Source organism: Pyrgilauda ruficollis, unplaced genomic scaffold, assembly GCF_017590135.1.
Source record: "Pyrgilauda ruficollis isolate IOZ18807 unplaced genomic scaffold, ASM1759013v1 scaffold13, whole genome shotgun sequence".
Lineage (NCBI taxonomy): Eukaryota > Metazoa > Chordata > Aves > Passeriformes > Passeridae > Pyrgilauda > Pyrgilauda ruficollis.
Genome location: NW_024511432.1, coordinates 5255008 through 5277434, shown reverse-complemented (window position 1 = coordinate 5277434; position 22427 = coordinate 5255008). Strand labels below are relative to the sequence as shown.

General features: G+C 42.7%; 1 protein-coding gene across 3 annotated transcripts in view; it reads right to left on the bottom strand.

The window, feature by feature from the left end:
- Positions 1–534: 534 nt before the first annotated feature.
- NUTF2 (nuclear transport factor 2) overlaps positions 535–22427 on the bottom strand; it is a 22061-nt gene continuing 168 nt past the window's right edge. The window contains exons 1-6 of one of the 3 annotated variants that reach the window (XM_041458792.1): positions 22262–22277; positions 14430–14526; positions 13930–14054; positions 12357–12428; positions 8189–8287; positions 927–1142 (exon numbers count right to left, since the gene is read on the bottom strand). In XM_041458792.1, the coding sequence (XP_041314726.1) occupies positions 1029–1142; positions 8189–8287; positions 12357–12428; positions 13930–14028 (384 nt within the window). In that variant the 5' untranslated portion in view covers positions 14029–14054; positions 14430–14526; positions 22262–22277 and the 3' untranslated portion in view covers positions 927–1028. Of the gene's footprint in view, positions 1143–8188; positions 8288–12356; positions 12429–13929; positions 14055–14429; positions 14527–22261; positions 22278–22427 lie in introns of those variants that run through there. The other 2 variants (XM_041458791.1, XM_041458790.1) reach the window with 2 other exon arrangements.

Here is a 22427-nt window from a genome sequence, read left to right as displayed (position 1 = left end):
CTGTCCCGCCGCCCCCGCCGCCGCCAGGCTGGGGACAGCCGCCCCGGGCGCAGCCCTGCTCGCAGCGGCTGCCGCCGAAGGCGAGCAGGCTGCACGCACAGCACAGCGCGGAGCCTGAGCAGAGCCGCAGCACAGGCTCCGGGAGGGCGGCACGGCAGCCACCCCTGGGCTCGCCGGTGAAGAACACAGCGCTGTCCTTTTGGCTCTGAGAGGGCACTGACTGACTACAGGCTACCAGCGCTGTTGTCATGCTGTTGTACTATGTGGGGAATTTGCATCGGTAAAATACAACAGGTGAGAACTAAGCTGTCGATGCTAAAAACTGAGCCAGAGGGCTCTGTTGTGGAAGCTGCTGAGGAGAGGAAAAGGTGTACGGAGGAGGGCAGAGCTGCCCTGCACTCCCTGCTAAAACTGTCAGGAATCGTTCAGCTCGAGCTCCAGCTCTGCAGGCATTTCCCCAACACACAGACAGTCTCTCCCCCAGCAAGCACTATCACACACACCCCACAGCCAACTCATAAAAATAATTTAAACTTTTAAGAAAATCTCTGTTTTATTGTGTAATGTAGCATTGAAACATCTGAACAAATCAATAACTGGGCTGTACAGGCTGCTGTTCTTTCATTTCTTTGGGTTATAGAGCATCTTGTCAGTACATAAACAACAACCTTTTGCATTATAAATTCTTTCCGAGGCATGCTGGTACAACACAAATTTCTCTTATCAAATGCAGCTAAGTCTAACTTCCAAACATCATGCACAAGAAACTCATCTAGTGACAATGTAAACTCAGCAGAAGGGCAGGTCACAAGTCTTGCTTGCTCACGCTCTGCAGTGCTGCAGGTTTGTGTATGATATTTGGAATGTTCCGTGAGTGTGAATAATACCAGTTAAGAGTTATATAGGAACATGCTCACCACAAAAAAAGAAAAAAGAGGAAAAAAAAAAAAAAAAAAAAAAGAAAAAAAAAAAAAAAAAAAAAGGAAAAAATAAAAGAAAAAAAGCCCGGGTGCCTCGGGATGGGCTGCTCAGCCGAAGTTGTGCAGTGCTAGCCTGAACATGTCATTGGTGCAAACCCAGGCATCGTTGATGTTCTTTAATAGAAATATCTGGTGGAATCCCATGATAGGATCTTCATCAGCCTGTAGAAAGAGAGGGGGGAAAAAGGTTCAAAACACTCATTTTTTTTGAGAAACTTATTCCAAAACTCATGATGAGACAACTTCAAGCTAACACGGCATCGTTGATGTTCTTTAATAGAAATATCTGGTGGAATCCCATGATAGGATCTTCATCAGCCTGTAGAAAGAGAGGGGGGAAAAAGGTTCAAAACACTAATTTTTTTTTGAGAAGCTTATTCCAAAACTTATGATGAGACAACTTCAAGCTAACATTAACAGTGACATTACATGCTGTAAGATGTGCAGTACCCCAGGAGACACCAATTCCACCAGAGGATCTGTTCTGAGGGGCTTTGCAGACAAACACCCGGGCCAGGGAAATCCTGCAACAGCATCTGAAGTTGGGGTTTTGTGGAAGACTTGCTGACATGTCACTGTCCACACTGATGGAACATGCCTGCCTCAGTGTTGAATCACAAATGCCTTGCCCAGGAATTAAGCTTAAAAGACAGTGGTTCAATTTTTAACTGCTGGACTTTGGGTGGATGGCAGAAGGGAGTTTCTGTAGAGGTTGGTATCAACACGTTGCCCGCATGATCCAGGTGGTCTGGGCTTAGAAAGCCTTGCCAGAGCAGGTGCAGCTGGCCAGAAACACTGCACTTCCCACTTCCAGTGTCCAGCAACAGCTGGAAGGGGGCAGAGCATTCACTACAGCTGTGACAATGTGTTCTAAGCACAGGGAATGGCTGCAGCAGTGCCTCCACTCCTGCCTGACAATATGTCTGGGTATTTACAATATTACTAAAAAAGCAAAAAATAATTTAGAAAATATTACTAAAAAAGCAAACTAGTACTCCCACTTAATGTTTATTTACTCATCTTCTCAGAGACATCGTACAGGAATTAAATCCTCAAAATATCAGAAATGATTCCCAAATCAATCAGCTGGAAATCACACAACAGGATTTAATCTGAACAGCACACAGGCCCAACTACAAAACAAGCTCCTGATGGTGGCTGTAGTGTATTCAATTCAACATTTTTGGAGGACTTTAAGTTTTATTTTTTCAACACATGACTATTCAGCTTCAGAAAAGGGAGGAAATTTATAAAAAAGAGGCTGGAAATGCAGCAGCCAGAGCAGCTCATGAAACAGGCTGTCAAAGCACTGACTGTTCATTGGCAATGCCCTGCTGCTGTTCACTGAGAACAAGTGAAAAGTCTGAAGAGCAAAGTAGATACAGAATAAACAAAAAAGAAACTTTACTTAAAAAAAGTATTCATGGACTGTGCAACAAGTCAGCTTTGAGGGCCAACTTGCAAAGGACATCAGTTATATCACAGAACAGCAAGTGTGCCAGAACACTGCTGGCAGCAGGTGTGTGGAAAGGAAGCATTCACCACTGCAAGCGTTTCACAGTGACAACTGCCTGGCAAGTTAAGGGTGTACATGAGGTGCAGTTTCTCTAAGTGTATGCTAATTCACAGAGTAAACCAAAGTGGGCCATAGACTGGCCCCTCATGAAAGTGATACTGAAATAATAATAGATATTTATTTATTAAACCAGCTGAGAGCCTAAAGCTATCAAGGCAAGCACAGGGTTAGCAGTTGTTAGGGAAGAACAAAGAACCAAAACCCAGAAGTAAGCAAATGCATAAGTAGGCAAAGAGCACCCACATATCAAATCCTGCATGCATTTCTTATAAGTTAAAAAAAATAAAATGCTAAAGTCATAAAAGGACAAGAAAAATTATCCAGCTACAGGATGCTTTCCTACTGAAGTAAATTGAGTACAACTTTTCAGCTTGCAAAAACATAATGAGAATAGGGAGAACAGGCAAGAAAAATTACTATAAAACCATGAAGAAGAAAGTGAATGAGGAAACTACTACAGCCAGAAATTAGGAAGGCAACAAGTAGGAATACGAGCAAGTCAGTGTTCAACATATGACTGAGAGGAAAAAATCCTTAAAGCAAGACAAGTGCCAGCAGACAAAGAGGCCAGCTTGTCCCTCAGTACACTCCTGCTTTGCTGGAGGCAGAGGCTCCCCAGGAAGGAGCCCAGTGTGGACAGCAGCAGTTCTGCTGGGCTAGACCAGCCGTCCATGGCGTGCATTAGCACGTATGACAGCAGGCATGGCAGTTATTCCAAAGGAAGTGTTATCCCTACTACACGTGCCCAAAACAGAGGCTCACATATCTGTGCTGTAGAGACGGCCTGTGCACTGAAGCCCGTGGGTTTGTGCCTTTTCCAGCTTCTCCTGGGTGTCCAATGAAACCCATCCCAGGAGAGCCTCACCACGCCTTGGGAGCTGGCAGGTTTGCAACTCCCAGTTGCCCTCCTTGTTGCAGGTCATTGAGACATCTACTAGAAGTTGCATAAGTACTTTTCACACCAAATTTGAGCTTGTCATTACTCACATGAGTATGCTTTAAAATGTACCTCTGGAAAAAAAATACCATTGCCAGACAAGCTTTAGTGTAGGTCTCCTTGATTTCTGATAAGAGCACTGCAGCTCTTGATGCTTTGGCTTAAGGAGAATTTCCTCCTTTCTTAAGAAATTCAGGGCTGGACACATGAAGAAAGACTAAAAGGGAATTCTCCCCAAAACATTTGGTGTGTACAGACAGCAAATTCCCACAATGAAGTCACACATTATTATTTTCTTTATTCCTTTCATGTTATCCCTTCATAACATAGAGGAACAGTTTACTTTAAAAACAAGGAAAATCCTAGACTATATTCAAGGTGAAGTATATACTTTATAGTCCATTCCCCAATTTTGACTATGTAATATTAGCACATAGCAAAGGTTCACAAGATGCCACAGAAAACACAGACTAATCCTATTCCATTTTAGTTTAGATCTTCATCCCAGCTCAGATAACACCACTGAAACTCTCTGTCTTTACTTTTCACTCCAAATTCAGGCATGTCTAACTCAGGATTTGCATTCTACATGTGAGCCCAGGCTTGAAACACAAGGGGCTTTAGTCTTCACATAAAACTTTCCTTTGTGCAGTTCAAATTCTTCCATGACATCATTGAATTAAAACAAAAATTAAACAAGTCCCAGAATCAGACTGAAAGAATCCTCTGATTTCCAGGCCAGCCTTTTGCTCAACATGAGCACAGACTACAGCAGCTCTGCATCACAGAACCACAGAACAGGCTGGTCCAGAGATGGTAAAGGTCCACAGAAGGGACCTTTAGAGATCATCTAATCCAATCCTCCTGTCCTGGGCAGGGATATCTTTCACTGCATCAGCCACAGCCTTGTCTAGCAGAGTCTTCCACTTCTCACAGAACAGATGTTTCACAAGGTGTCCAGGCACCACTTCCCAGGGTTTAGTCTTCTCATTAAAATCTTGCTTGTGTCCCATCTGGACAATCCAAGTTATGTGGTTTCTAACCTTGTTACACTGTCTGGCACCACTGAGAAGAGTTTGCTTTCAGGTTTTTGGAAGTACTCAATTACTTTTCACTGACATTTCAAGCAGATGCCCTTAGCCACCTCCTCTCCCAGTTCCACAAGCTCTTCAGCGCCCACAATCTTGGCAGCTTTTTGACCTCTCAATTTTTCTACATCCTTTCTGACCTGAGGAAAAGAAGTCCTCAACACACAGAGCAGTGAGTCATGTCAGAGTTTCAGATGCAACACTGCTTTGCATTTCAGGTTTTGCTACACAATTTTCCTCCCCTTGCCTGGTCAGAGAGAGTTTTCCTTCTTCACCAGCACTCCCGGCAATTATTGATTGAGCTGCAGGGTTGCAACAACCCTTACCTCAAAGGAAAGGATAATTACTTGAGACTGCAGGTTCTTTCAGATGTTAAGCCTTATTTAACAGGCTTTAAGCAATGCTTTATGTGTTCAGCATGCATTACAAAAATACCCAGTGATTTTAATTGCAAATTTCCTTTTCCTTTTAAGACTAGGAAACACTGCATAACAATTAGTTATTCACAATTAATTCTGCATGATCACTTCAAAAATCACACTCTGGGGAGAGCCACAGATCTGCCACATGGCTCTGAGAACACACAAGCCACAGCCATGCTGCTCAGCCGAGCTCAAGGGACAGAAGGGCGAGAAGAGAGCACTCCTTACTCAACCAGGACAGCGAGGACTGGAAGACAGGGAAGGCAGAGGGTTAAACGTTGTGGAGGGCTAGCCTGAAGACTTCGTTGGTGCACACCCAGGCACCTTGAAAATTTTTCAACAAAAAGGTTTGGTGGAAGCCTAGAACTTGGTCATCATCTGCCTGAGCATGACAGGAGAAATACATTACTAGGTGAAGCACACTGAAGATATTGGGTGACATTCTGGATGAATATTGGCAAAGCAGGGTCACACCAAAAGGAATTCACTCCTAAAGGCTTAAACTGATGCTCACTCTTTCCCAGTTGAAGCAAGCAAGCAGGACTCAGGCTATGAACGGCAATAAAACCCAATATGATTAGAATATGTGGATGTATATTTATTATACCTCTACAAAAGGATAACCCCACCCAAACACTAATACTATCAGCATCCATTAAAGAGGATCTTTGAAAGCAATTACTGCACTGCTTTAGCCAGCCAGTTAGATCCCTGCTAGTGACAGTCACCTACTCAGATGCTCTGTTACTGTGCAGCACTTTCTCAAAGAAGCTGTTGTGCCCCAGCCCCTCAGTGCAGGTGATTATTCTGTTTGCTGCAAAAGGTTGGGTTTTTTAAAATTTATTTATAGTTCATACTGGTATATTAGCATGCTACCGGTGGTCTTGGAAGTGCCCTTCCTTGTGTAAAATTCTCTTACAGTTCTCCTTGAGAGCAATATATGCAGGCTGAGCAGCTACATCACTAAGAAGGCAGCTTTAAATAACAGTGAGTATGCAGCCCCACGTTTGCCTGTTATAGTGTTCCCTGCTCAACTGGAGCTACATGTGAGCCACTTGTTAAAATGCACCACCTGCACCCAGTTGTTCTCAGTTACTGTATTGTATACAGAGCAGCACTGAGATGCAGCAGAATGGCTGTCAACATGTGTGAATTGGCATGAGAGAAAAGCATTCACTATGTAAGACAGCCAGGTTCATTCATGCCACAGACTGTTCCTGATAATTCATTTGTCCACCTCTATAAATATCACACAGGGCAGAAGCATGAAGTTAAGATTTTAAGTTGACTTTGACTTTCTGGACACTTGTTCTGTGAGAAGCAGCATTCCCAGGGATTAAGATGTGATTTTTAAAGCTAAGGTTTGAGACACATAAATGTGAAGAGTGGAAAAACTTTTCCTCACTTAGTAAAAATTCACAAGCAAGTTGGATTTGATCATGACAGTAGGCATACTTTAACCCAGTATTTTCTCTCGAAATACCTGGATGCTCTAACACATGATCCCCAAATTATACTGAGTAATTTCAGCTCGCTGAAATTACTCAGAGGTTAAAAAAATACATCTGAAAATACTACTCCAAGTCATGGTTTTTATGGAAAGCTCCCAGACTGAATTTACAGTCCCTCCATATTAATGGATTATGGTTTAAGAAAACGCAATAACTTTTAGAATCTTTTAGAACTTGGTATCTTGCCACAGGATCCAACACAATCACTGCTGCAAGCTTCAATCTGCTTGATAATTATGCAATAACCTTAAAACATGACTGTGCAAAACCAGGTGCAGATGTGACTGGCCCAAGACATTAAGTCAAAGGTTTTGATCACATCACAGAATTTTGTGCACACCCAAGAGCAAGGCTGAGGGGACCAGCATGTCTGTCCTGCAATTCAGTGCTTTCCATGGCCACGTGTGGCTGCTTTTCCACAGAGTGTGCGCAGCTGGGACTGAACAACAAAAAAGCTGGAATCCAACTTGCAGCTGGGAAGGAGGAGCAACTTTAATGAGAGCCAAAGCTTCCTATGTTAGGTTTAGCAGTGGATGCATTACACTGGGCACTGCTCTTCTCAGCTGCCCAGCCCAAAACAAAGAGAACAGCTTAGCAAGCAGATTCAAACATTCAGTCCTATGTCTGCTTAGTAAAAAGTACAGTGTCAGTGGAAGTTTGAATGCTTATGATAGTAGATCAAGTGAGCAGGAAAAGGAAATCTAAACAGCTATTTTAAAACAAAGTGGGTGCAGGTAACTCTAAAGACTGCTTGGCATTAGAGACCTGACTTTACAGCATGGCTGCACCAAATGAACTCTGATAACTTAACTACTGCTACGTAATTTCACATTTTTTAAACTAATACCACCCACTGTGAGCAAGTTCTGCCTGCAGCTGATTTTATGTCCTGAGTATTTTTTGCAAATTCCAGGACAATGTCTTTCATTCATAAGCAGTTTCATTAATTTACAAGTATGTGGCCCTGGTATATTGGCAGACTGAGTAAGTTTACACAGTTCAGTAGTATCACTCACACAGCAATATGGTCATACTAGGCCTGAAAAATAATCTGATTCTTCACAAGAAGCAGCTGTTTCAACAATAACTGTTTGATCTCAGAGGCAACACTCCCATTGCTGAATCAGTTTTGATTACAGAGGTACTGGCCTGTACTAACACCAGGACTGTATTCTTGTGTCCTGTGACAGCAGAAAAATGTATGGACTCCCTGAAGGGTGGTCAGTTAACAAAATGAAGTCTGCTAAATCAGAGCTCAATGCAAACATTACATCAAGGAGGGTGTTAAACTAGATGTGCTTAAATTGTACAAGAACACCGTGACAATGCTTTTAAATGCAACAGAGGACACCAAAACCTTACTGATCAGGGTAAGGGAAATACTGATGCCTCTAGAACCCACATGGTATTTGTCTGCACAATAAAATCCACAATACTTTGCTAGGCAGAATATGACTGTCAAATTACAGGAGGTTTACCTAGAACTAGGTATCTGAAGGAAGGAGCATTTCTTGACAGTCTCAAACAGCAGAGGAGCAATATCCCAAGGCAAGCTTATCCCTGTTCCTTCCCCACTCATGAAAGCATTGAAATGTATTCAGAAATCAGATGATTTAGAATCCTGCAAAAATCTAAGACACAAGCACTCATGAACCTGTAATGGAAAGAGTTTACCTTAAGCTGTCCCACTACCATACTGAGTATACAGCTATCAGGTGTAGGTTGGTGGTCTTGTGCTGTGATGCTGTGTTGTATTTTTTGGAAAGGGAGGCTCTGCAATGAAAAGAAATCAAAATAAGGAAATGTACAGTAATGGAATTAATTAACTTACAAAACAAAGACTGAGCAAATCCAACATTATGAAGTGTTAGACTATAGTGACAGTACTGCACAGAGAACTGTTGCAAATGAGGGCACTACTTATGTGGGGTAAATTTTAGGAGATGTGTTTTTCAAGGACCAAAAGAGAAATAATGTCACCATGCACAGTAAATGGTACCTTCTCCTACTCTAACTGCACTGCCTGAAGGCTTCAGATCATCTGTAAGCTCAAAGATCTTATGATGAAGGAAAAAACCTCTGCTCTGAACTGTGTTAAAAGATTTTATCATCTAATATTTGATGTTTACCAGACAACTGTGAATTTGCTTCTTTGTTTAAGTGGCTATGAATGGAAAGGAAAAGTGGATGAAATCTTCAAGACTTGAAATCTACATATCCACTCTTGCCCTTTTTAATTCCCTTGACACTCAGGTAGCCACCATCAATATATCGGGAGGTATGTGTGCAAGGAACACACCTTGAGAAACACCAGGCATTGGAGAGTAATTCATGTCTTTCAGCTTAGACCACACTCACATTCCAACACAGACAATTCCAAGCAGTGAACGTGAAACACTTGGGAGATCTAGAGTCCCGTCACACAAATGCAATTTTGGGACTGTTCTCCCAAAAGCTGCATTATTGCTGGGTGCTTTAGTGGCAGTTCAGCACGGATGGAGCTCTGGGTGACCATGTGGCAGATACTCAAAGTCCAGGAATTGCACAGGATGGCAGCACGTGGCCATTCAAACCTCAGGTGGCACTTGGATGCCTTTGCTGCATCTCCCTGATTTGGAAACAGGTTGAAACAGATCCAAATGCATACTTCAACAAGTTCTGCATTTCCCTCTATGGAAGGAGCCTCAAAGACTTCCTAGAAGGCCTAGGTAGAGACGTGAGTCCTGCTGTAGCGGATAGGAAGTATAGTCTTGGCTCTACAAGCCTAAGGCTCTAGGAAGAATTCCAGGAAGCTAAATCCACGGATAACGGAGAACACAGGAACTGTGGAAGGATCAGGATCTGAGGAAGCAAATGAAGTGTATGGAGCAGCCCTCTAATTAGAAGGACGCTATTCAAGAACATCCTTTAATAAAGCCTGTGGTGTTTCCTCTTGGCTGGGAGCGCAATCCCAACCAACTCCAAAGTGCAAAGTGAACCGACTGCTTTGTAGTATGGAATAGACACTTAGTAACAACACAAATCCAGAGCCTTCTTTTCTGAATGACCAGCAGACTGTTTGCCAGGGTCACCATCCTGAACTTGAATGTGCAAAATGCCCACACAGCCTGCACAAGCGTAGGCTGGGAAGTTCCTTTTACAAAAGGGCACTCCAAAGCCTAGTCACACCTCAGCATAAGAGCTTCTTGTTGAACAAGCCCTGCAAAAAGAATCTCTTGAAAAAGCTGAGGGATGAAGGGGAATGAATGTAATTCATTCCAGGGAGGAAGGAAGGCTTTGGAATCAAGAGCTCTGCAAAACAGTGACAAGGAACCAAATACAAGGCTGGGTAACACAGTGGCTGCTTCAAGTACCTGATTCCACAGGACAAGAGAAAATGGCCTCAAACTGCATCAGAGAAGGTTCAGGTTGGACATCAGGAAGAATTTCTTGACTGAAAAGGTTAAGCATTGTAATGGGCTGTCCAGGAAAGTGGTGGAGTCAGCACCCCTGGAAGTTTTCAAGAAAGAACTGGACATGGCACTTAGAGCTATGGTTTAGTTAACAAGGTGGTGTTCAGTCAAAGGTTGGACTTGATCTTGGACATATTTTTCAACCTTAAAGATTCTATGATTGTCTTCTTCAGAGGAAAGGACTCCAAATAGCTGGCCAGCCTAGTGAGCTATTCATGTGATGCATTGGGAGAAATCCCACTGGAAAAAGTAGGAAAAGAGGTGACAGAAAAGATCACTAATTTTTAAGATAGGCAGAGGCTACCCCAAAAGGATAGCTACTTATAGACATACATCTGTACTGGACTGAAGGATTTTGTGGTATGAAAAGTACAATAAAAGTGTCTAAAAAGCATGAAGCCACACAACAAGAAAGGTTTTTACGATCCTCTGACGATAGAAATTGACTGGTCTTTCACTATGAAAACTATGGAATCTCCTTGAAGTCAGATAAGAGAAATTAGGCAAGAATAAAGTTGAGTAGCATAAACTCACAACTGGCAGCAAGAATACCTGCCTCAGCTTCCTCCTTGGTCCAGTATGTTCATAGAACTATGTAATTGTTATCTCAAATGCTCAATGTAAATCAGGCTGCCCCTAATTAGCACAGGCACTCTATGTTAAATAAGCCCAGCACCAATTAGGACAGAAGGAACAAGTGTCAACTCCCACGCTGTAGCAAGGTACAGATGTGCTGGGCCTGCAGAGCAATGCCCATACAACCTTGCCCTACTATATTAGCAGACTGAAAAGGTGCCATACCATTGCTGTCACACAGCAAAGAACTTGATCTAAAAGAAAATGCCACCTCTTAGTGCTTACATCAGTTCATCAGCCAGGCACCGAAGGACAAGACCGCAGAAGTGCGGAAGAACTTCGGTATCAAACTTTCAGGGCTGTGCTGAACTGACTAAGCAGCTCCAGAAGCAGAGTAGGTGAGCACATAAAGCTGACACAGCAACGGGAGCCCAGGCAGCTCAGTGCTGACAGAGGAATGCTGAACGACATTAGAGTCACTGTAAGCTGATACAGCCCATAACGAGCCACGGCGGTGGAAGGGCACAGAGTAACTTCAGTGCATTTCCTCCTTACTTTAAGCAGATGGATACAAGCCAGAAAAAATTTCCCTAAAGCAGAGTGGTGTGTCTTCAGTCACCAATTATGACTGCAGCAGGCACATAAATCCAGAAAGTCCACCTTGCACCAGCAACAGGGAAGGAAAAGATGAGGTATGTCACAGTGGGAAAGGGGCTGGATCTGCACTGGGCTGAATCCAAGGCAGCAATCAGACACTGTGGCCAAGCAAATGCTTGGCTGGTTGGGTATCTAAGTGGCTGCAAGCCCAAAAGTCTAAAGAACACTGAGTACACAAACAAGCAACCCTGGAGCCTGGGTATCTCCTCACCTACAAGCAAGCAGTTGCTGCTGTTTCTGAGATGTGCAGCCTTCTCAAAGGCAACACAGGTACCTAAATCACAGACCTGAGGGCAAAGCTCAGTCTTTACAGTTAAAGATGCCTTAGGCAAAAGAAGCACTTCCAAAACACAGGAACAGTAGCTGTGCAATAAGCCAAGTGTCAAGTTACAATTATTTTTCTTCTCAATGTGTAATAAAAATGTCTGAAATACCATACTCAGAGCAGACTGTCTGGTGACCTAAAAAGCATGTCCTCTGCATATCTGGCAAGAGAAACAAACTTCCTAGTCTCATGACAGCTTGCAGGTACCCCCAGTTTTATAACAGAAGCATGGATTTACTCTAGAAGATAAAAATTATTTTATTTTAACTAAATGAACATAGAATTCCAGTGTCCTCTCACTTGCTGAAGAGGAAACACGTTTCAAAGTCCTGAACCATACCTGCTCACATCTGAACTGCTGACAAATCTGCATTGAGGATAAGTCAGCTTCTCCACTATAGAACTTATTTGCAGTTTACGTATCAGAAAACAAGCTGTTCCTTGCTGTAATGTGTCTAGCCTTTATCACAGACAGATCCAAGTAACAGGTTTGCTATTGCTTCTTCCTTGGCATGCCTTAAAAGATCAAAGGCACCTTTCACTCCTCTAGATCAGAGGCAGCTTATGCATTAGACCTTTTAAAAAAAATAAATCAATAATGTCAAATACAATTGCAGTCACAAAATAACCTTGCAAACTATGGAGTCAATTAACATTCCAACATTAGAGCCATCAGTGGAATAACCCACTAGACAGCAGTAATTCATAATATTTCTTGAAACCTAGGCTGGAAGCACAAGTTCAAGATTTTTGAACTGCTTAAGTCTAACTCAATTATCTTCTAGTCTTCATAACTGTTTCCCAAAACATTCAGTAAGAATTACAGACTTACAGTGAGTTTTTCAACAATGGCTGCTTTGCCCTGGAACTGCTGTCCTTCCCACGTAAGGCATGATGCATCAATCTGGGGGAAAAAGAGAAATGTCATCAACTTAGGTAGCCCTTAAGTAACCCTGATAAGAGACTTTATGTATTTAGCAGAAATCCTCAGAATCCAGCTATTTAAAAACTACCTCAAAGGGACATAGAAAGAAACCAGCAAAATCAATTGAAGAAGTTTGGAACAATCAACTAAAAATTAAGTACACTATATTTCAGTATCATAAGTCCACCAGCAACACAAAACAGGGTGTGTTTTCTCCACAGTTCAGGAGCTGCACAAAACAACACACATCAGTGACCTGCATAATAATTCTCCCAATTACACGTGCACAGGACTCTTCATTGAATGATGGAAGGCAGAAAGACCCTAAGGGTGAAAAAAAGCCAGGAGTTCACTGTGTGGAAGGCCCTAAATCCAGGAATTTAAATTAGTCTGTACTTAACACCACTTTGAGGACTGAATGTACTTTGGAATAAAATACAAACTACTAAGAGCCTTCATATTTAGCGCTGTGGTTGGAACACAAACTGCTTGGTTTTCTTTCTCTCTAGGGCTCTGTACACAGCTTCTTGGGCAAAGTAAAGCAACAATCTGGCATGTAGCAAGTACACAACAATCCCAAGAGCAAATGGTATCAGTGCTGCTGGATATTGCTGAGGTATAAAGAGAGGTATCAGAGGGTGTTGAACCATTTCAATCCTCAAGAGCTTGCTGAAACTTCAGCTCATCCAGCAGATGAAAAACCAGCCAGAAAAACAGGATATGCTGCTAGAAGACTTGTCAGCCTTGAACGTCTTGGTGCAACTCCTCAGCCACACAGCAGCATTCCTCACCATCAGCAATCAACTCCACACACAGAGCACTTTCCGTGCTCTGGAGGAACCTTCCCCCAAAACTAAAAGCTGATGTTCCTTGGGTTTGTGAATTACAGTTTTAATTCTGGTATCCAAGCCTACTTCACCCCAAATAAGAAGCAAAAATAAAAACTTAATGTTTGAGGAAATTTAAACTAAATTTACAGTTATTTAACATCTTATTCTACATTTTAAACTGGATTTAAAACTATAAATCTATTTTACTGTTCAGATGATTAATATAGCATGAGGTCCAAGAAACACCTGCAAGAACTGCTAAACACAGGGTAGGACTTAAATTACATCCCACTTCAAGAGGGATGCAAGCAAATCCATGCCTGTAAATTAATGGCAAACTAAGACTAGAATGTTTGCTTTTACAGAGCACTTCTTCACAGGATTATCATCAAACCCCTCCAAAACAAATCACTGCCTACAGCTAAACAGGGCTTTTGTGAGCATGACTGCCTAAAACGCAAACAAAGCTCAAAATAGAAGTGAGACATAAAAGAAAAGCAATAAATAAAAGTGAGTGTGATTGCACTGACTGGCATTCTGGAGTCAGGACAAAGCCCACTATCCCACCCTGTGTATTCTCGCACATCAAAACAGGGAATCCCAGACAGATAATGGGACAGAGTCCCAGCTCCCTTTCTGTGGATACTTACATATATTGCTCCTAACTGAGTCCTGTCTGCATCAAAAAGCTGGTAGTAATGTTGTACAAAGCTGGATCCAATCTGCTCCCAGATAGGCTTGTCTCCCATTCTGAATCCTCAACCAGAGCCAGTGACTACAAAACAAGCAAACAAAATCATCAGAAAGACAACAGGAATAAGTCTAACACTTGGCTTGAGTATTAGCATCAAGAAACACAGATCCTCTCAACTGGCCTGAATTTTTCTTTGGGATAAGTAGGACAAACTCACCTCTGTATCCCAGACTTGTAAATAAAAGTCTTGGATACTGAATGGTTTAATTTCTAATTACATATTTGGTTTGTAGTGCTATTTCAGTGTAAGGTCACATCTCATGTACAAAAGTGCAGAACAAGAACAAAACCAAGTGCTACCACCTTGTCTTCACATATTTCAGAAGTTACACCATCTGAACAAGCTGGCAAGTGCTCACTGTTTCAACTTGATCTCATTTACTGTAAACAACTGACCTGTTAACATGGATTGTCTGCAAGTGGCTTACACCAACTGATTCATGTATTTAGCTCCTCAGGTATCTCACCATCCACAGGCCATTCTAAGAGTGTCCTGTCAATGGCACATAACAAGAATTAATTCACTAGCTCGTTGTTCAACACAAGCTTACTGCCCATCCTCTTCTGTCAATGAGGCTGAAGTAGACTCCATGTTTATCTTTGAACCTGTGATGACTTCAAGACACAAACCATGATTTTTCATAGTGGTGAGAATCTGCAGTTCCTAGTGAAGGTGCTGAAGGCATCCCACACTTCTGAACACAAGTCCCTCCATTCCAGAGGGGTTAAGCATAGAGCATGCACAGCAGTCTAGACAGACGGCTGTATCCCATTGCATTTTTCAAGAAAGCAAATTAATTTTTATTTATCCTGATCTCACTCTGAAAGTCTGAAGAATTGTGCTAAAATTCAAAACACAAAAATGCTGCAGTCAAACCCCACTACACTATATTTTAAGACCTGAGTTCAGGTTCTACATTTGTCAGCCACTAGTCCCTCTTCACAATCCATGTCCAGGAACCTTGGAGTTACAGGTTTAAATTGCACTGCAAACCTAGAAAGGCATGTAATTCTGTTTTAGGCTTCCTTTAGCTGTCAATTACTCACACACCTGTGTAAGATTTAAGAAATTCCTAAGAGAAGCAAAAGACACATTCCCAAGATCTGCACAGAGGATACTCCCAGGCCCAGCTTTCTGTGCACAGTAGGACAAGAAAGCTCTTTTTATATTTGAGGCCTCTGAGCTTTACTCATACAAATGGGAACTGAAATGGGTTCAGACTCTAGGCTGGAAGTATTAAGGTCATACAGATTTGGCCAGACTTACAGAAGAGCAAATCTCTTTTGTCAGATCAATGGCCTAACAGCAGGTAGCATCTGTGTTTTCAGGGTGGTAAATTCGACTACCAAGAACAACTGCTACCACAGCTTTAAACCCTTATTTCACAATCAGACAGCTAGGCAGTATGGTCAATATCAAAGTCACCAAGCCTGCACACCAACATAAAAATTCAAAGTCTTGTTGCCACATCACTATTGTTTCAACTGCTCCAAAGAGACCTACAGTCTGGTGTTAGTCACCATCATGAGCTCTCCACTGATACTTGCAGTACATACCTCAATCTGGAGGAGTTTACCCAGTGTGGCCACTCCTCTGGGAAAACACATAGCAAATTAAAAAATCACCCAAGTACAACAGATTAAGAAAAAAAAACCCAACAAAACCAACCCCACACTCACCTCCCAAACAACTTAAAACTAGTTCTTTACAAGTGAAAAGGTTGTATTGATTGCACATCTATAATTGCTGCATACCAGCCTAACCTGGAGTTGATCCAGACATCAAATAAAATCCCCTAATACAGGCTGAAGTTACGTTGAAGAAAAACCACCCTAAAACCATGGCACCAACTCCTTGGAAACTCTACTGAGTGATGCCCACCCTGCTGAGAGGTAGGACCCATGTCATATTTGGAAAGTAGGACTTAAGTTTGATGCCTGCAGCTTCCATTCCAGACCTGTGGGTACCTAGTTTGGGATGGCTGCAGTGGAGCCAACAATCAAACAAAGCACAGGTGAAAATCACGTTGATTCACTTTGTATGGATCAAGCTTCAATTCCAACACATGAAGTTACATCAGTCAGATATTCCTAAACATTTTAGGGCAAATCTAGTTGACACTATTGATTCTCAGCAGTCACACATCTAACAGTGAAGTCGAGGACAAAAAATAACCACCAGCTTATTCTTCTGAAGCTAAAGCAAGGTAGCTGTTGCCATATTAAACTTCCCCACACACGAGATGTGCATTCACCCTTAACAGCTCCCTGTACCATCACACAAACCCAAGATCAAGCTGTATGCCAGCACTGCACTTCATTTAGTCCCTCAAGGCACAACAGCCTCACTCAAGCATCAGATGCCTTCTGTTCAATCCTGAAACTGTGAGAAAGCCTTAGAGACTGCAAGGAATGAAGGAATTCTTATTTTAAGTATGGAAAGTACAACTACGGTTTCTAGATCTAAAAATTAATATGTTAGCTTGCTATCTTCTCCTAATAAAAGCATTTGTGTTTTGAACAGTAAAATACTATTAAATAAAATAAAAAACAGAATAAATTTGACCAGTTATAATGTTGATTTTCTCAGAAATGAGAACAAGCTAAAATAAAATGTGTTGAAATTAATGATCCTTGACTAATTGTTTTTGTTTGCTACAACCTTACTCTCTTGTCTGTGCCATTCATATATAGTTTTGCTGAACACTCATTCTTCCTGGAAAGGTTTATTTTCCTTTTCTGATTTGTCACCTTTTCCTCCATGCTGTCTTGTGTTTTCTGCCTGTCATTACAGATGTAAGAGGCTTAGAGATGTACCTAAAGAAAGAACAAGATGGGAATGATCTGTGTCATCAAGCCCAGTCCCTTTCAGTGAGACACAACCCATGTAAGACTGTATTGATACACTTATCAGTACTGAATTTTAATGAGATAAATATAATATAAAAGACTTTAAGATCTATTGCAAACCCATGAGGAAAGCACAGGTTCTGATATTGTCAAACACTAGGGCAACACAGGGATGCTTCAGAGCCATTCAGCCAAATCCATCTGTGGTTCACTCAAATCTGTCCATGGTTACAGAAATAAGAATATTCACTTAATATAACAGCAGATAAAAGAAGTCTCAATAAACTAGAAAGCTCCTAAGATGTTGCTTAAAAAGGACACGTGTCCTTTTAAAGGCACCTGCTAAAAGTTACTATTGTGTAAGTGCTGGATATTCCATCTTAATTCCCCATGGAAAAGGAGATGACTTCCTTAAGCTAATTAATTTCCTTGCCTTTGTCACTTCAAACCAAGCCTACCTCCTCACATCCACTTAAGAACATCATGGTCCATTTGATTCACAGCTTCTTCACAAGGTACAGCTGTAAAGCTGAGCTACCAGCATACAGTGTAATACTTAATTCACATTATTCACTCTATTTCTTGGACTCTGCTCGTACTAGAGAATTTATCCCCACCCCAAATACCACCCAGCAGTCAGTGCTGAAGCAGAAACCCAATACAGGGCACAAAAGCTGCAGCTCCCAGCAACTGTCTTCAACAGGTATATGCTGACACTGCTGAACTGAAGGGCTTCTCCGCAGGGACCTTTTGCAGTGACATCAAAATAAAACTGTCCAATACCTTTGCCAGGCTGTACACTGACATGTCAAGAGTAGATCCCACCCCTCTACACATCTCTCACCACAATCCCTACACATCTCATCCTACAAGGTACCAGGGCACCCTGGTGGTTGCTCTGCAGCCATCTGCTTTGGCTCGTGGCAGACTGCACCAAGAGCAGGACAAGCTGCAGGACCCAGGGAGCAGCAGCACTGAAGAGAAAGCTGCACCCCTACGACAGAGACCTAGAAGAGAACAGAGCCTCCTAATGGGCCCTGAGTGACCTTGAGAAAACTAGGGTTACACGGGCTCAGGCAGACATTTTTATCCACAAAATCCAAAAATACAGAATCTTTTCCGTTGCTTGTCCCAGGTTTGGTGTCTCTGCCTACACTCAGCCCTCTTCCATCCCTCCTGCCTTAGCTCCGGGTGTGAGATTAGCACGAGCAGACCAACACTGCTCTAACTCCTAAGGGGAGCTCAGTCCTTAAGAGACTCATTTTCTGCCACCTGTCTCGATGAAACCTCCTCCTACTGCTTCCTTCACAAGCTACAAAACACATGATTCTGTCAGTTTGCTGCAGCACAAAGTCCATCTTTCTGCCCATGCAGCACCACCAGAGCTACTCAGAGGGACAGCTTGAGGAAAAGTCACTTTTTTACTTGGGAAAATGAGACTAATAAAGAGATTGCCTTCTCTGAAACACAAGTGCCAGTGACATTTGGAGCAGGTGAGCTACTGTCACAGCTCTGCAATATGGAGAAATAACAAAAAGTTGCTTCAGCCAGCAGCTATGCTTTACCACATTATCTGACCTGGACACATGTAAGCTTGCTGCTATCAATTAAAAAAATTAAGTCATTCTGAAATGGAGCAAGGTAGGCCCGTGATTCTAAAAGAATACGACATTTTCTGAAAAAGTCAACAAAAACTAGCATGAGCAATAGTAGAATATAATTTGCTAAAGAAAAACAGAGGTGGTCTGCCAAGGATTGCCACATTTGAAAAACAAGCTGTATGCAAAGAATCAATGAACAACCACCAGAGAGGCACAGAAGGTCTGTAAAGTTTTTCTGGTCTGCAAAACACTAAGAAAAAACCCACTAAATTTAAAGAGGAACACCCTCAAACCAATACATTCTAATGCTAGTGGAGAAAATTGCCTTCTATTATCCAGTTATGACTGTATCTATTCCACAAGCAATCTCAGCATAAATAAACCCTGCTCCCAGGATAGTAAAGCAAGCCCAACACCATCAAAGTTTCTCTCTCTTAAGATTGAATTCAAGCTTGTTTTCTGGAAGATTTGAGAATCAGTGCAACAAATTAGCACCAACACTGCAGTTAAATCTGTGCTGCTGGTCCAGGGTCACATGTGAATCCACAGCAAACATGGTTCTGACCATCAGTGGCTGCACCCTTCACTACTGATTATCAGGAGCAAATAAGGACAGTGAAAGCACTCTCAGCTTTTTCAGTTCTTGATACTCTTGCAATTTCTACCATACAGGTATTTTAGATTCCTTAGAGAGTCAGCAGTCTTCAGACTGGTAAGTAAAGTAAAGCAGCCAACAGTTTTAGGCTATTTCTCCTTCAATTGCTTTTCTTTTGCCGCTAAAACTTGCAGACAGAAGTGTCACCAGTGTGCACTTTCTAGGAACACAATGGAACCAGCATCACAGGACCAGTTAATCTTCTTTCTATTCAACTCCACCAACAACCACTGATATCAGATAACAGATCATCCTCCTTTATCAAAGGATACACTCCCAACAGAGAAACTATGCAAATTATCCCAGAATAATGCAGGTTTGTAAGGGACCTCCTCCAGCTCAAAGCAAGAGGACAAACCTGTTCCACTGCCTGACTGCCCTCAGACAGAGGGCAGCTGTTCTGTGCCCTGCCCGAATCCCATCTGTTCCAGACATGCCCCTTGTGTCCTGCCCTGCCATGAGGTACCCTGAGAAAAGCCTGGCTCCATTCTCCTGATAACGGCCTGACTGAGACTCGAGGCTGTGATTGAGCTCTACTCAAGCCTTTCCTGGACTAAACAAGCCCAGGCCAGGCAGAGTGCCCAGCAGCACAGGGATGCAGAAATACTGGAACTTACTGAGGGGCATCATGCCTCATCAGCCATTTATCCTCAACACACTGCAGCTCTGCCTGGTAAATGCCAATTCAGCAGTCAACCTTTCTCATTTGAAAACCTGTAACATTTCCAGTTGAGGAACAAATTTATGCATTCAGAGACTGAAGGAAAGAAGTGTTTCTCTGACGTATTTCACAATTATCTCCACAGCAGTTGACTGATCCACAGAGGAGAACCCTCTGTGAACTACAGCTCAAGGCCAATCAGAAACCATTGACTTCAGAGACCTCCACCAAGTAATTGCCATGGACTGCTCTGTGCAAGAAATTACATTATCCTAAATATGCTTTTAGAACTAAAAATAATTAAGTCTAGATATGTGAACAGTGAAAGGATGGAAAGGGAGAACAGAATGGGGAAGATGTCAAGGTCCAGACTATTTCCTTTGGGAAAATACATTTATTTTCCCCTTCTTAGTCTTTTTATTCCTCTACTCCAGCTTTATTAAAACGAATTAATGAGGGAATTATGCCAACCTGAAGCACATCTTTTTTTGTTAGAAATGTCAGCAAGTGTAAGGCCACTAGTACACAAAGCACCTGAGGAAGACTCTGGGAAAGCTTTCACTGTGCCTGCAGCTCAATGCTCATCCCAACTGCAACCTGACAACCCAAGAGAGCCACACAGAGTCAGTCAGGATGATTTTCAAATATACAGACATATATTACACCTAACTGCAGAGGACATATGTTTTGTTGTTAAGCAAAATTCACAATGCTACACAACTGCCTTTTTTTTTCCAGAATATTCTTCATGTAAGGAAAAATTGAATTCAAGTTTGCAAGGCTGAAGCCACATTTCCTTTCCCCAAAATGAATGCAGGACTGCTCAGTTAAAAAAAAAAAAAAAAAAAAAACAACTAAACCGGGAGGCACAGGGGAACTGGAGGGGAGAACTGCTACACCCCGTTTTTCTTTACCTTAGAGACACAGTAACAAAACACTGAATGGCCAAACTTGCCACAATATCTATAAGTTTCAAAACAACCTAAAAGAATCATACTTGCAATGTTACCAGCTATCAGTATATATTGCAATTCCTAAACTAATCATACTCGACCCTTTCACTAACTAAATCATGCTCTTATGAACTGGGACAAAAGAAATCCCAGCAGAGAGAACTGCAGAAAGCTGTTACCATTTGCATTTTTCTAAAGTCCTGAACAAACACAGATGTTTAACAAATATATTTCATATCACCTAACAAGTAACTTGCAACCTTTTAGACAAATAATAATTAGGGGCCCAGTGGGAAAATAGTTAAACAGTCCAAAAGTGAGCCAAAATATCGCCTCAGTTTAAATGAGATCAGGCATTTCACTATATACAGAAATTTTGCTACTTTTAGGTGAAGGTCTGGGAAATGCCTTTTGTTGCTGCTGAAAGAAACATAAAGTCACTGCACACAAATACAGAAATCACTGCTTGAACACAACTTTTCAAGGCAAAAGAGTATTAACTTGAGATGGCAGCTGATTAAGGAATCAGAATTCACTTTCAAGCAACGTTTCTGCAACCAATTCCTGCTCAAGCATTTACCTGGGCTTTTTTTTTTTTTTCCCCAGTTCAATACAGTATGTCCGGCTCTAGGATATATTTACACTGGATTTTTTTTTTTTTTTCCCAGTTCAATACAGTATGTCTGGCTCTAAGATATATTTACACTGGAAATTATGGACTTCAAATGAGCTGAATTATTATTTCAGCCTGCCACAGACAGGAAGTTCTGTGATTTGAATTGCAAGAACAGGCTTTTGGGGATTTAAATGTCTTCAGAAAGCTATCTCACATTAACTGAATGTAACGCACGCTCCTCGCTATAGCACACCTTTGCAGGTTTTGATTGTTCTCAAAGCTGAAAAGTGACAACAGCCAGAGAAGGCAAAAAAAATTTCTCTCTTGCACATTATACTTGAAAACGGCAACTCAGTGTAAAATCTACATGGTTGCAGCAGATCACTGAGCACATGCACTGAGCACGTTTACTAGTTTCACTCCAAGGAAGCATGAACCTTTCACGTTCATTGTGACAAAGTGATTCAACCATGTCAGGTAACTTCAGTCCTCTCACAATCTTCTGGCAAGACAGAAAACAGCAAGAACATTAAAACACAGTACACCTTCTGCCCTGCACAAACCACCTCCTCGCAGCTCCCCGTTCACCCCCTTTAACTCTCCTTCCTGCGATACCGAGCCGCGGCAAATCAAGACCGAAGCACCGACGGGCACCAGGCCGAGAAGCCTCTCTGAGGGCAGCGCCGGGGCCCGCCGGGCACAGCACACCCGGGGAGCGCCGGGGCTGCCGGCGGGGCGAGGCGAGGCACAGCCCGCACCTCCCCGCGATGCCGCGGCCCCGCCGCAGCGATCTGCCCGAGCCTGCGGGCCGAGCCCGCCCCTGCCGAGGCCCCTCGCTCGCTCCCCCCGGCCGGGCTGGGTCGGGGCGGCCCACCCCCCTCAGCCCACCCACACGCGGAGCCCGCCAGTCCCGGGCACAGCCGGCGATGGCTCGGCTCCCGCCGCCGCCGCCCCTCCGGGACCGCGCTGCCGGCGCCTCAAAGACGGAGAAGGTCAGGGCGGCTCTGCTCGGCGGCTCCCGCCCAGCCCGGCCCGCGGCAGCCGGCAGCGCCCTGCGG